Here is a 15,105-nt window from a genome sequence, read left to right as displayed (position 1 = left end):
CTTTACATATATATCTCACTTATTCCTTTGCGGGAAATACTCTTGTCATTGACATCTTTAAGATGAGATGGTTAAGTCATGGAGAAAGTAAGTAACTTCCCCAAAGTCACAGAGATAGCAAGGATTTGTGCACAGGTCTGTCTGACTCCAGAGATTGGCTTGCAGATTCTTTGGAAAAGCTGTAAATCTGAGTACAGCACAAGTCTTTGTCTCAGTCAATTTTAGGATATTTACACTTTCTACTGGTTTAAATTCTGGGGTTTCTAATCATGACTCAGAAAGGTCTCTTAGTACATTATTAAATTGCTCCCCACTGCAGGGGCTGCTGGGGCTCTTTTTATACTTATCCCAGTTCTTTCCCTAGGTTCAAGCTATGTTTTGAATTTCTTTTTGGGAGGCTCTGTAGTTGTATGGTGGGGTTTTAAGGGTTATATTAAGTGATTTGATTCCCTCCTGAACTTACTTAGATGGTATTTTGTTCTAGTGTTTGAGTTGAGCTTTCTTTTGTTCACCAAGTTCTATTTCCTTATGGTTTCATAGGAGGTATTACTAGTCTTTACACAAGAAAGGCTAGAAGATAGGGGGAAATCTGCTCATGTTCCCAGGTGAATAGAAATCAGTCAGCAAAATGTATATCAGCTCTAACAATAAAACCACCAAAAGCATAGACCTACCTCCCCGCGCCACCCCCCCGCAAAAAAAAAAAAAAAAAAAAAAAACCAGAGCTCCCTATGCTCTTCTCAGATTGTAAAAGGGCCCAAATTATAGTAGGAAAACTGACCTTTCTATACTTTCTTCTGAATGACTTCCCCATTCTGGTCATTTCCAAATAGGACTATTTAGGTGACTTAGAGTTTGAAGACTTCTGCTTCCTTTTTACCCCAAGGCTGATAGAAGGAAGAGGAAAGAAATTTATAGGGTTTTGTTTGAACCCCTCAAAGTCATGCCCTTACTGGATAGCTGTCCAGTTAGGAAGCTTGGAAAGCATTTCTTGTGGTCAGAAATGAGCAAGTACTTGGGTCTGGTCAGCTGGTCAGGATGCTGTGATACTGAGCTTGGGGAAACAGTATTCTCTCAAACTTTGGGCTCCAAGGTATCCTTGCTTCTAATGAACTCCCCATCCCCCAAGACAGGATGGAGATAAGCTGAGACTACATTTGGCTCCCTGCTCACCTCCCCAACACTCACTTCCCTAACACTCACTTCCCTTGCCACTCACACCCATTTCTCCATTAACCATCCTTCAGCTTCAGCCAAGTAGTCTAAAATGACTCTGTTTATGTTCTTTATTCAGTCACTTGAGGTTTCATCTTTGCCATGAAAAGTGACCCATCATAAATTTGGCCCATTTAATGAAAGGCTTGCTTTAGTCCTGGGGGAGGCAGTATATGGCACAGTTTACTGCTGCCCTGAACTTCTTCCATTTCTTTCTTTTCTCCTGACAAGGTTTTCCTTTCTTCTCCTCCTTTCTCTAGTTTCTGACCCCTCTCCCCTGTTTTCTTTTTCTTCCTTTTAGTCACCCTTCTCTCCATCTCCCTTGCATTTGCTTTCTGGGACAGAAACAGGGGAGGAATTCTCAGAACCAGGAGATCTTGGATTTTCCCCCTAGGGATATAGCATCTCTTGCTGTTAATCTTTATCACCTGGCCAGTGCCAGGGCTCTTTTTGGAGTCACTGCCTCACAATGCTCCTGAAGAGAGATGCCACCTAATACAGAAGTGCACATTGGTCTTGAAGAGTGTAGGTCAGCCATCCAGCAGAGGAAAGAAGGCAGGCTAAGATGGGAGAGGAGAGCTATGTGTGTTCTAAAAAGGTGATGTTCTTCTTGTAGCACCATCAGCCTGGTAGGCTACCCTAGACCCTAAGAAGCAGCTCAAGAAGCTCGAGCTGATTATGCCCAGCAATAGGCTCTTTAGATGCTTTTCATGTTTTGTGATGTGCAAAGATTCAAAGCTCTGTTCTTCTGAGCTCCTGTCTCATTAGTAAAGTAAACTTTTAGGAACCAAAATGTACCAGGCCAGCTCCCCTGCTGCAACAAAGCCAGGTTTTTCCCAAGGTGCCTGCCTGTTGCTAGGAAACTACGCACTGGTACTGTGGGCCTTCTCCCCAACCCCAACCGAAGCCCCAAGGGTGTGTGGACTGCAGCCAGTGCGCTCCCTATCTCTTCTAGGAGCCTTTCAATTATTGTTATCATTAAGACTCCCAGCATCCAAAAAGGGAAGTGAGAATCATCCCACCCCCTTCTTCTCTAATAACTTCTCAAACATGAAACTAAGAAGCGAAAACTGAAGGCCGTTATACCATCCCCTTTTTTATTATCAAAGTGTGCAACTGCCACCCACAGAAGCTGCTGTCCACAGAAGCCTTTTAAAGCTTCTTGGGACAGAACTGCCTTTAGCTCCACTATAGGAAACTCACCCCTCCCTTCTGTGACTGGGAACACCTAAAAGTGGCCTCCAGACACTCACCATCCTGGAGCGAGATTTAGAAGGGCAGAGTACCACACGCTCAGCCCAGAGATCTTGTCCCTGGGGGGTTTTGCCATTCTATCTGGTTAAGAGAACAGTGTTCTTAGTTGAAGAAAGCAACAGAAGAGGAGCAAGGGAGAGAAGGAGAAATAGAGAGTTCTGGGGTGTGGAGTTGGAAACTAGCAAATCACGATATTGATGTCTTAAGAATGCATATCTTCTTGGGCAGGGAGAAGAAAAATTGAGATTTTAGAAAGGAATCTGTCTTGTCTCTAGTTCACAACTTCAAGTCGTTTTGCCTTGAAAGGCTCTGCAGCTTCTATGACCCTGTCATTCCTTCACTCAGGGTAAAATAATAGATGGGATGGGGGAGGAGTGGGATGATGGCTTCTACAGTCTCTTCTCAGTCCTAACATTACATGGTAAGGGGCAGATATTTCAATCTTTCAAGCAAGACCTAGAAACCTGGACGTACCTTTCTAAGGGGTACAGTGATCAGGACTGGGGATAGGGAGAATCAGCCAATTTGTCTCAGACTCCAGAAACCTTGTGTCAAAGCCGACTCTAGATTGCTCCGGGCCTGGAAAATGACATGATCTACTCTGATTGTGGCCAGCAAAACAAAACAAAGGTGTGACCTCCCCAAACAGCACTTGAACTCTTGAGAACTTTTGGTGTGAGTCTTTTTTTTTAATATACCAGTTCCTCCTAGAGTTGAGACACAACAGAAAATTACAATTCTCCAGCCCTGTTTGTTGGCTTATGTTTGCTTTTCCTGAGAGCCAAAAACTGGCCTCTTACTTCTTGCCATCCTTGTAGCCCCCCTCCAGCCTTCAGGATTCAGCCATGCTCCACCACTGGAGCAAGGCAATGGTCCCCACAAGGTGTGACTGTATTCTTTGAAAACAGATTCCATTTAAAAAAATAAAAACATGCTAAGTTCATCTTATTTACTCCTGAAGTTATAGTCACTCATTCAACATTTATTGAGTACCTACTACTTGCCAAGCTCCGTTCTGAGCCCTGGGGGATAGATACAGCAATGAATTAAACAGGCCAGCTCTCCTTGAGCAGGAAAATGATTAGGGTCAAGGGTATATGTGGGCCAGGGAAAGAGAAGTGGCAAATGACTCCTAATATGCCAGTTCACTGAGTATTAAATGCAAATCTGCTCCCTTCCCAAAGACCACCAAAGTTAGACAACACAAAGTAAAATCCTCAGTACATCTGCAACCTGACAGATTGCTTCTCCTCCTTATCATTGGTATTCTCACCTCCATTCCTTTGTTCCTCTTTGCTCTTCAATCTATGCTGCCCTTGGGGTGGGGGGACACAGTTAAGACGGAATCGAAATTGCTGGACTTAAAGTAAGACCCAGATCCAAGAAAGACTCAACCTCTCTGACCTTAGTTTCTGTTTTATTTTTTGTTTTGTTTTATGAGATGGGTTCTGTGATATTTTCTTATAGCAAAGACTTTTCCAGGTATTAACAACTTAACTTCAAATGTTCTTAGGGCTCAAAATACATTTTTGAAAATTAATTGGGATGCTGTTGCCATCGCTCAGGGAGAAGTATTGAAGGCTTGAATTATAAACATGGAAAAAGCATTCAAAAGAGAGAGGGGTAGGAGGAATCAAAGATACCTCTGCATGAACATCACAGCCCGAGTGACTGAAAGTAGTACTAGCCCAGTTCCATGCCCCTCATTGACTTTGTGGGGTCTTAGGAGCTCTTTCTTGTTCCTAACAGAAACAAACTTGATCCATATTCATTTTGGGGGAATCGCAACCTCACTACCCAAACTGATGTTTTGTTTTCATTACACAGCATTCCGGTGTCTTTCCATCCTCCCCTCCCTCTGGACTTTCTGATGAGCCCCAGTCTGCCTCTCCTTCGCCCAGCTACATGTGGTCCTCCAGCGCACCACCCCGTTATTCTCCACCCTACTACCCGCCTTTTGAAAAGCCACCACCTTACAGCCCCTAAAGAGGAATGCCTGCCAGCTCTCGGGATTATTGTGGCTTTTGCATTTCTGCTTTAGTGAATTGTGTAGGGTACACAATTTAAAGTGTGATTCTTATGCAGTTTCAAGTTTTACAATGGCCTGTCAGGCTAGGGAAAGATAGCAATGAAGCTTATTTGTTATCAGTGCTGAGCAGGGGTGGTTAGGCTGAACCCAGGATTTCCGAGAAGGCCAGCACACACAATCTAAGCAAGACTGGGGAGCCAGCCCAGGAAGAAACTTGTAATGTTTGGACCTGCATTACCCCATGGCTCTGCCTCTGTATTCAGCAGAAGTGTGGTCCCCATCTGTTTCATTTTGTGTAAATGTAGTGTTGTCTTCAGGCCCTTGGCAGATTGCCACCCTAGTATCTCAGCTTGTAGGCCCTATCTTTCCCTACCACTAAAGTCAGTTCCTAAGAAAAACTTCCCAGATGATGGAGCTACACAATAGTTCCAATACAGAAAGTTCTAGCTAAGATTTTGTTTGCTCATGTCTGGATGTTGGGGAAAAAACTGCCCATTAACTCTCTTTTCTTCTGAATATTGTAAAAATTGCTGTCATGATCATTCAGCTCAGCTCGTTACCGGTACCTCCCATAAGGAAAAGTGCAATATTCCCTCAAATAGTGGGGAACAGAATTGATCATCCTGGAATCACTGAAATTCACAGAGCAACATGTGAGGTGTTTTAAGTCTATGTTACACATTAGATAACTTAGGAGACAGTGGTTCTAATACATGTCTCAAAGTATTAAAAAATACATTTGCTACAGGAGATATAAATCTTATGGTTAAAATTCAGAGTTAAAAAATGCTAGATTAGGTTCTTGGGTCATGATATGGTTACTAATTTTTGTGACTATTTAATCTTCAAATATTGTGCTGCACCCCACCCCAGAAGAATCATCAGTATTTTAATGCCACTGCTCTTATTGGTCCCTTTTTCTGTTAAGACCAATCATGACAGCATTCAAGATTATGAAAGTGTTACAATGCCGCTTTTAAGTCTGCAAAAATGCAAGTGCAGCCAACTTGACAAATTCTTAAGTATTATTGTAGATTTAAAATCCATTTGACACATTGTGGTAGGTATTTGTATAGTTCTTTTAATTAGACATAGCTCTAAACCATCACCCTGATGGGTTCAACACTTTGACACCCATGCCTCCACTTCAAAATGAACACTTTCATTGTGATCTTAACCTAAGGACTAATTTAAAGGGAGATTGATAATCCTACACTTGTATAATGTAAAAATGCAGGGGCTACAGGAGGGTACCTAATTATACAGTTCTGCAAACACTGAACACATATTGGAAAAATTTCCAGCCAATTTTGCTACCTCCAGACTTGATGGATTAGAGGTAGCAGGCAAATGCTGGTGCTCCCATCTACCTTGTAGACACCCAGCCATCAAGAATTATCAAGGCTTAACAAGTGCACTCATTGTTCACAGTAAATGTTTGCAAAACATTAACTTTCAGCATCATGATGTCTCATCCAGATTTTGAATCTGAAAAATGATAATCCTTTGCATTATATAAAATCACTATTATTTTCTACAGTTCTCAGCATATTAAAATTCTATTGGATTTCAAAAAGGGACTAATAACCAATTGACTTACAAATATTAACTTGTAATACTGTGATTTTTTTGCTGTTTACACTTTACCTTTTGCTTTAATGTATAATTTTTTTAAAAGCACCATTACAGTATATTACATTTATCATATTTCTTAGTGTCAAGATTCTGACTCATTTCTATGTATTTTTCTTACTTTACAAAATAACTTGAAATAGTATAGATTTTGTAACACTTAATTTGAGCTTTTTTATTACATTTAATTATATAAAGTGCATGTTACCTTAGGAAAATTAATACTTGCTGCTTTACTCTTTTGCAAAACATTTGCTGTAATGAAGGAATTTGTATTTCCAATAGGTCCCTTGACTGCATTTTGTAATATTTACTGCTTTATGCCTAATTCTGCTTTAAAATATTGAACTGGGCATGAAACATTAAAATATTAATCCAGAACCTATATAAACTGGATGTTGCTTAAAATCTGTATCACTGCCATGTTGGAAACCCAGACTGCTTTTGTGATGTTTCAAATTAATAAAACTATCCTCCTCCTTATCCATTTTCATGGAATCTATGAGTGGGACAAACACTCTAAAGCGACAGACAGCAGCTGACTCACTTTTGACTATTATGGTTCAAGATACATCAGACATGCAAATAAACAACATGTGAAACCTAATGGGAGATTATGTCATGCTGTCATCAGAAACATAGCTCAAATCTCGCTATAAAAATTGAAAAACAACAGAATATAAAAGTCTATATAATTTCTAAAATATAATCTTGTAAAAAATGCACTCAAAAATCAGAATTAAAATGTTTTATTTTTGCTGTAAGAAGCTCTATGAACTAATATCAGGTAACAACAGTTAATGAAAAGTAGAACTTAAAGTTATGATAGGAAAGATTGTACAAGTATGAATATTACAGTATTGGTGGAAATGCACAAGGTTTCATATGATTGACAGAGGTGAGGAAGTCATTGCTGTTAAATTAGCAATTAATTCTTTAGAATATGCATGCCTTAACCATTCGAAATACCTTGATCATTTTTTACCATTTGTTTTATCTTTTTGGTACAATGAGAAATAACGCTGCATCAATTCCTCACAGTAGTTGTATGTGGGGGATCATTACTACCAAAATGATAATGATCATTTAAAATATATTTTAAAGTGAATCTTTCAAGATTGCTATGGCATTTTAAAATCTGCTTGGAGAATTTTCACTTTCTGCCATCTCTTTTAATAAATTGCTATTTCAAACAGTTCTTATCCAGAATATTTACAGGTAATTTATTGTAGGAGGAAATTCGAAGCCAATTTGAAAGAAAAAAAATGAAGTTAAACAGCCAGAAAACTGAGTATAAAATAGAAAAAGCCCATGGTCAGTTTTAAACAGCATCTTACTGCAGATTTCCAACCCAATAAATACTGGGACTGCAGGGTTTTAGCCTCAAAGGAGTATTCCACATGAATTCCAAACTTTGGATGTAGAAACTTTTAGAAAAACTGAACACCCTAACATACCTGCAAGTAAGTCTTCTGGCAAAAATACAATTTAATTGTTCAGTTTTCCTCCTCCCCAAAACTCCAGAAGATACCTTTAGTAAGCAGTTTAAATTTCATACTCAGAATTTACAGAGAGCACAGCAGCAGCAACATCAGCAAATACACACACACACACAGACACACACACACACATCCATCCACATTACTCAGGATGGATAGTTATCAAACGACAGACTAATTTACCTATTAGTTAAATCTGAAAGGTCTAGAAGCTCTGCTGGCATCAGTATCATTCACACTTGTAGAAGTAATTATGTCTAACTGGTTGAAATAGGTTAATGAAACTCAAATTTCCACTGAAAATATTTCAGAATGCACCCTATAGCCAAAGAGTAATGTTATCAATATCTACATAGAAAGGACACTGATATTGTGATTCCAGAGCTCTGTCTTAAGTTACAAGGTAATCTAAAATTTTCCAAGGATTAGTTTACAAAATGGTTTGTAGCTCTAGACACACAACAGCAAAACAGATGCATGTCATTCTACTCCTTGGTAAGCAAAGGATTTTTTCTTTCTCCTTGTATTATTGCAAATACTGATGCTGATACCCTCAGGTACCAACTTAAGAAACACTGAAACCATTATCTTCAAATCTAGCTTACTGTCAGAAGGATGATGTATACATGAGAAATCATGATTAAAGCTTTAAGTTCAAAGGTAAGAAATAGACTATTTTTAAAAATACATGGTTAAGGAAAAAGAAAATATGTTGAATTAAGATATACTTAAGCAAGGTTACAAATGACTAATGACTATGCACAACAGTCTTTTTCAGTATCTATTAATTTTTTTTCCTTTGCAAAAAGTCATTTATAGAAATTCAACAAGTTAATCCTGTTATATATGCTAGGCTATATATTTTTCCCAACCTGCTTCCTTTTAGTACTAGCACTTCAATAAGTTTTTACTTTCTTTTCTAAGTGTTTAAATATGTGTCATTTTAAAAGGAAGAAAGGTGGTATTTACTATTCTCAAGATAAATGGTAATCAGCAAGCCTATATTACATTCCATATATAGTTTCTGATTGCTATAATACCGCAGCAATTTGAAAATGGAACGGAACTTGTTTTAGAAGGGGTAAAAACCTAAAAGGTCTTGCTGAAAGGGAAATACTAGATCGCTGATTGAACTATTTCAAATGAAAATTTCCTATTAGAGAGTCTAAGTAATATGAACATTTAAAAATATATGCCAGTGGCCTCCCACCCAAAATATGTAGGAGTCTCATTTCTGGAATCTATCATGTATAAAGATTTATACAGAATTAAAGATTTATTTGGTGGCTTTCAGATTCAAAATTTGAAAATTTCATGGGAATATTTTTAACCATAATGAGCAAAAAGGCAATCTCCATTCACTTCCTCTCTGTCTCTATCATGTAAGAGCAAGAATTCAAAAAAAAAGTGACAGCTTTTCATGTCCTCCTGTCTGCATTATGGAGATTAGTATTTTTGCCCACAGGGACCACATAGCAAAGATATATATATATATATATATTTATATATATATATATATATATATATACACACACACATATACACACACACACACACACATACACACACACACACACACACACACACACACACACACACACACAGTAGTCCAGCCACCAAAGTCTTTTCCAAACTATGACAATAAAGCAAGATATAATTCTAATTAGCTAAAACTTATTAATTCTTCAGATGAGACTTGTCTGCATGGCCATTTTCATGGGGGCAGGGAGGCAGGAGGTTGCTATCCATTTGGACTAGCACAATATACAACCAAGCAGAGACTTACTCTGAAATTTTCCAGAACAACTTTAAAAGTTCTTGTTCACTTTTTATGCCATATATAAAACACAACACACATTTATAGTCTCAATATTAAGAAAATTAAGAATTCAGCAGTAAAGTGCTAACACAGAAGGGGGAAGTTATAAGATGTACTAGGGTATGCTAATAACTCCAGTTATTTTCAAAGAACATTCAGACTGCTTCAAACTCTATTCAAGAAACTATCTCTCCAAGCATTTTTTGCCCCTTTTAAATAAGCTGAAAGCTAACTATATAAACAAATACTTGGGGCAGGGGGGAATTCTCAATCTCTGTACTCAAACTCAGAATAATTTGCTTCTAAAAATTATCAACAAGTAATCCAACTATACTACCTTTAGATGATGTGGCAGAACAAATTAACTTGTTTTCACCTTGTTTTATAGGTCTTCTGAAAGCCCTGCCCCTTAATCCAAACCAAAACTTTGATATTTCAAAAGAGTTCAGTAAGATTCTGGTATTATGAATTCAAACTCAGTACTGCCATCTGTTACATTCTGTTTAAAAATTGAATCATTTTCCTGCTGAATAAAAATATCTTCCCAGGTCATTGGCTTGTTCTGAGTAGATGTGGTCCCTACTGGAGGTTCTTTCCCAGCATCAACCTTATACCCAATACCATCATCCTTCATTACAGGCACAGTGCCTGACCTATCAGAAAGGTATGCATATTGTCTGATCTGTAAAGACCTGCATGGATGTAACCGATAAAGCTTCGAGTCTCCAGAAGGATCTTGACTATGAACTGACTTTATGTGTGAAGACATAAACTGATAGTTGATGAAAGACTTGCCACAAGCCAAACATTGATACCTTCGCTCCCCTGTGTGATGAATTTCATGCTTTGTGCGATATTCTGCAAGGGGAAATACCTTCTCACAGTAACGGCAAGGATACTTCTTTTCCCAAGAATGAATGTTAAAATGTCTCCGCAAGCTCGTCAGACAGACATATGATCTTTTGCATACAATACAAATATAATAGACCCTTCCATCTACTATTAACTCATAGTGATCATCATGTTTTACTTTCATACGTTTGTTTGTTGTCTCACTGCTAGATGTTTTTGGTATCTCATTCTCAAGTCTGGCCTCCCCTTCATCAGGGTCATCTTTGACAGGGATCACTATGTCATAAGTATCTTCACCAATATTTGCATAAACCTTGCAACCAGTCGACAAGCCTTCAATTTCAGTAGCTGTATCTAAAGTAATGATCTTCTGACCCTCCATTAGATGTTTTGATTCTAAACCTGGATCATTAGTGTTTCTAGTAATTATATCTGAAATTTTTAAAGAATTGGAAAGTGGCTCTTGCAGAAGTGTAGGGATCTGCATCTTCTGTATCAGTGATCCATCAAAAGTGGTACTTTGAGGGATATCAGCCTGTGGGACCAAAGATGTATTACTGATGGCCGAATCTGGACTGGAGCTAATAGTGTCATCATCATCATCTATAATTTCCTCCTCCTCTTCTTCATTGGCCTTGTTTCCTGTTAAACCAGCACTGTTTGGTGTCTGCTGATTCTGCACAAGTAAATTGATTGAAGGTGACATATGATTTGGAAGTGAAGGACTGACATTTGGTGGTGTAGTAAGTGGTGTTTGATTTAACAAAATAATGTTAGGAGTCAGATGTGTCGGGGCCGAAGATACCAGCAATTTTTCACTTCCTTGTGTTTGGCTCAGAGTTGCCTGATTCACAGGAGTAGGAAGTTTCTGAGTAGGTGTGATATTTGTTAAAGGGGGAGAGTTATTACTAGCACAAGGTGCGACATCTGAAATAGCAACAGAGCCTGAGTTAGGCTGGACCTGTGCCACTGCACTGTTACTCGGCAAAGTCTCCTTTGCAGGCAGAATCTCAGAGCAGAAAATGACGTCATCATCATCATCATCTGAATCAGTAACAATGATCTTTTTTGTCTCATAATCTTCAGCAGATAAAGAAAAAGACTCTGTTATAATAGGCATTATAGCGGCCCCATTATCTTGGGCTTCGTCTTTTGATTTTTGTATTTCAAGGTTCTTGTCACTAGAACCAGGAGGTGAGGTTTCTGCATTACCATCCTGAGCTGTACCTGAGATGCTTTTAACCTGTGACAACGGGACACCAAGCTCTGCTATAAATTTAACTCCTAACAATTGCCCTGATTTAATTAACTCATCAAGCAAATCTGATCTAACACGAACAATTTTAGAACTATAGATATAATTGAGAATTTCTGCAAAGATCTCTGCTCTTATAAAGCTCAGTTCAACAACTTGCCCAGCAACTGAGAAGAGCTGATGGAAGTAAGTACTAGAAGCAGAAAGAATATTCCTGTGGGCCCGGAATTTTCGGTCTTCCACAATAACGGTAACATCACAGAAGAGTCCATGACCACGTTGCTCATTCAAGGAGTTCAGCAGACTGCCAGAGTACTGAATGTCTGTAGCAGAAATCAGTTTTCTACTCTCCATGCCTGTAAAAGAAAGGGAGGGGAATGGGGATGAGATAAGATTAGGAAAGAAAAACGAAAGTATTTTATCATTCAGAATTGTAGCCACAGCATCATTAAATAGTTCATTCAAGTTTTAACTGAAGTTTGGCATAACTTTTTACTTCTATATAAATTGTTCATACAGGATGGGTTTTGGACCACATGTCCATTCTCACATCTTCCCTCTGAGACAAGTAACTTTTAAATTGATCTACAGACGTCAATAGTAATCTCCTCATTTGAAGCTAATACATGCATCACCACTTAGCAAATTTTAAAGACCAGAATTAATTTTCTTAGTTCTGATTTTGGGTTTTCTCTTCAAGAAGAGCTAAAGAGTTAATTTTTAGCTGTCTTAAAACTTTTTTAAGAAAAGGTATCATGAACACATGAGTTATTTCATGTAAATGAATGATTTACATGTTAGAAAAGTTTGGTATGTGCAATATTGGGTTGGAAATACTCTTCCTAAATTTTAACTTATCTTTAAGAACATATTCAAAAGCTACTCTCTGCAGCTAATGACTGAATCAGCATTTGTAAACACTGAAAACTATTACTTGTAAGTTTCTCATTTTTCTGTTATTTAAATTGGTATGCCTCATTTGGATAAATCATTAAACACCTTATTACTCCTTCTTCATCCCCTTTCTCCTCATCTCTTTACCCTTACAATCTCTAGAGGTAGAATGTTCAACAGAGTGCCAAGGGAAGTCAACAGATGCTATTGTAAAAAAATAAATAAGACAAAGGAAAAGGAAAGTTTACTATTTCTTAATGCTATTTTGCACAAAAACGTCTTTGGTGGTAAAGAATTAAGTGCACTGGTATGAGAACTTTTTTTCACAACAAATGAGTTAGTGAAAATGAAAATATAAACTTATGGAACAGAGCAGACATTACTCTAGCAAAGGGGGGGGTGATGTCAGTAAACAGCATTGTTGTGTACCACCCCCAAAACATTTTTTTGGACTTCTCAGAAATATTCCCAGTAGCACTGACCTGAGTTGCTTAAAAAAATGTGTGTGTGTGTGTGTGTGTGTAATAACAATTAGCTGATTAGTACTTTTGGTAAGGAAACACTTTTATTGCTAATATTCTTTTCCTTTATAGTTACCAAAATAGTACCACTGTTATAGTGCCTAAGTTATACACTTGAAAGGCAGGGCATCTCAAATATCTTCTCAATTTTTCAAAATTATAGCTTCAAAACAAAACTGAGTGAAAAGTCTAGAGATCAAACACTTAAAACGTCATCTGTAATAAGGTGTTGCTCGTTAACAGTACCAAGGAATTTCAAGTTACCATAAAGGCATTCATCAGAAAGGGTGACCTTTGGACAGCGAGCCAGCAACCAGGGCTTCTGAAATATGGGGTTTCGACAGAAGTCACTTTTTCAGGGAATTAGGTGGGTTTCTGAATATGATCTCACAATTTTTGACATTTGTCAATGGTTTTTTTTTCCAATGGAAGAATGTGTTATATGGACGTGTCCCTGTGACACTAGGACATGGTTTCATTTTGTTTAGGTTTCCTCCTCCCCGTTAGGGTGGACCCAGGAACAGCACAAATCGGTCTAAAACCACTCCAAGACTTGCGACCTGACTTTGAAAAAGCCATTCTGCATCACTGCGAAAGAAATCCTTGACTGTGGGCAGGTGATGGTGGAAAAGGGAGAAACGCCATCCGAGAGGGAGTGAAACAAACCGACACGCGGCTCCCTGCGGCAGCTGAACCCCATCTTCCTGCCTCCACCTCTCTTCCCCATTCACACCTAGCCGCCTGCAACTGAGGTTTTTAACCTTAATTCAAGTGAAAAGGCAGCTTCTTGCAAATGCAGATGGAGAAAACTGCACAGTCAGAGAGGGTTTATGAGGTGAGCTGGGGAAAGTAAAAGGTGGCAAAGAGAAGGGTGGGGGTGCTGGGAGGGGACGAGGCCGAGCAGGCGGCATTGTTATGCCCTGGAAGGGGACGGAAGGGGACGATGGGCTCGGCAGGAAGGCTCTAAATCAAAGTAGGGGCGATAAGGAGAAAAAGAGGCACAAAAAGGCAGACAGAGGGGCGAGGAAAAAGCCAAGTGGGATCTCGGTGGAGGGCTCCCCATGCTCCAGGCCTACCCAGAGCACCGACAGCCCCCAGGCCCCTGACGGTGAAGGGGACCGCGCCGCGGCCCTCCTGGTTCGTCCCCTCCTTCACTCCTGGGCCCACACAAAGAAAGGGCCGGAGGAGCGGAGCCTCCGACTCTGCCGCTTCCTGGTTCAAGTGAGGAGAATACAGACGCAGGCGCGGCCCAGGGACGGAGGAAGCAGCGCGCCCCTTGCCCCTCGCCCCTCCCGGGTCGGCGCTGGGTCCTCACCTGCTTCCCGGCGCCGCAGTTTCTCCTCGTCGGGCCGCGCCGAAGGGTGGGAGTCCTCCAACAACAAGGCCAGACTCCGCGGCGATTCGGCTCCTTCTTTAAACGTCGCTCCAGTCTTGGGCGACGTCGACGCGGCTGCCGCCTCCCGCCGCCACCGCTGCTACTGCTGCCCCACGCCGCCGACAGAGGGCACAGCTCGGGGGCGAAGCGCTGAAGTCGAAGGCTCCCTCCTCTTCCGAGAGCACTTCGGGTTTTCCGGAAGAGCCCGAACTCCAGGAGGACCCGCTTCGGCGCCCCATTCAGACTTCGGCTCCTTCCGAAAGGGGCGGAGGAAGACTGGGAAGCTCTCGGGATGTTCGGCCCTTTCCGGAGGGCGAAAGGGTGGGAAAAAGGAAAGCGGAAGATGGAGCAATGCAGTCACAAGCGATGGAGATGAAAGGGAAGCTAGTCGCTTTCATCTAAATTCAGTGTAAGCGTCTCGGGCGTAAAAACTTTGAGAGATTATCAGGGTTCCATTTCTTCTGCAAGTTTGAAACTGCTCTATTAGCTTGTTTCTTAGATGATAAACCACCTCGAAATATAATCTGAAAAAATATAATCAAATTTTGTCAACTCAATTCAAATTCTGGGATAACAAGAAAACTACATTACAGTAACTACTTTTAGGAAATAAAGCTAGTGTCTGGACAAGTACTATCTTCTTAATGGACTACTAAATGATGCTAATTCCTTCATTTCAACTATCGTTTACTTACCACCTGTTGGATCTGTACCAAATCTTATGCTAGGTTCTGTGGAATACAAAAATGAATAAGCCAAG

General features: G+C 39.9%; 2 protein-coding genes across 3 annotated transcripts in view; one reads left to right on the top strand and one right to left on the bottom strand.

Annotated features, from left to right (window-relative positions):
* TMEM255A (transmembrane protein 255A) overlaps window positions 1-6,184 on the top strand; it is a 45,712-nt gene extending 39,528 nt beyond the window's left edge. For both annotated transcript variants that reach the window (XM_016122134.2, XM_016122128.2), the window contains one exon: window positions 4,297-6,184. In XM_016122134.2, the coding sequence (XP_015977620.1) occupies window positions 4,297-4,455 (159 nt within the window). In that variant the 3' untranslated portion in view covers window positions 4,456-6,184. The remainder of the gene's footprint in view (window positions 1-4,296) is intronic.
* Window positions 6,185-6,863: 679 nt separating this feature from the next.
* Window positions 6,864-14,534, bottom strand: ZBTB33 (zinc finger and BTB domain containing 33). The gene is made up of 2 exons (XM_016122118.2): window positions 14,286-14,534; window positions 6,864-11,911 (listed from the first exon to the last, which is right to left on the bottom strand). The coding sequence occupies exon 2, from the start codon at window positions 11,907-11,909 to the stop codon at window positions 9,894-9,896; it is 2,016 nt and encodes a 671-aa protein (XP_015977604.1). The 5' UTR covers window positions 11,910-11,911; window positions 14,286-14,534; the 3' UTR covers window positions 6,864-9,893.
* Window positions 14,535-15,105: the final 571 nt, after the last annotated feature.

This window comes from Rousettus aegyptiacus, unplaced genomic scaffold (assembly GCF_014176215.1).
Source record: "Rousettus aegyptiacus isolate mRouAeg1 unplaced genomic scaffold, mRouAeg1.p scaffold_m13_p_9, whole genome shotgun sequence".
NCBI classification, from domain to species: Eukaryota; Metazoa; Chordata; class Mammalia; order Chiroptera; family Pteropodidae; genus Rousettus; species Rousettus aegyptiacus.
The sequence above is the reverse complement of the archived record's forward strand: the minus strand, read 5'-3'. Positions and strand labels throughout refer to the sequence as shown.

Excerpts from the sequence above, each read along its gene's own strand:
- ZBTB33 (XM_016122118.2), bottom strand. The coding sequence starts at position 11,909 with ATGGAGAGTAGAAAACTGATTTCTGCTACAGACATTCAGTACTCTGGC.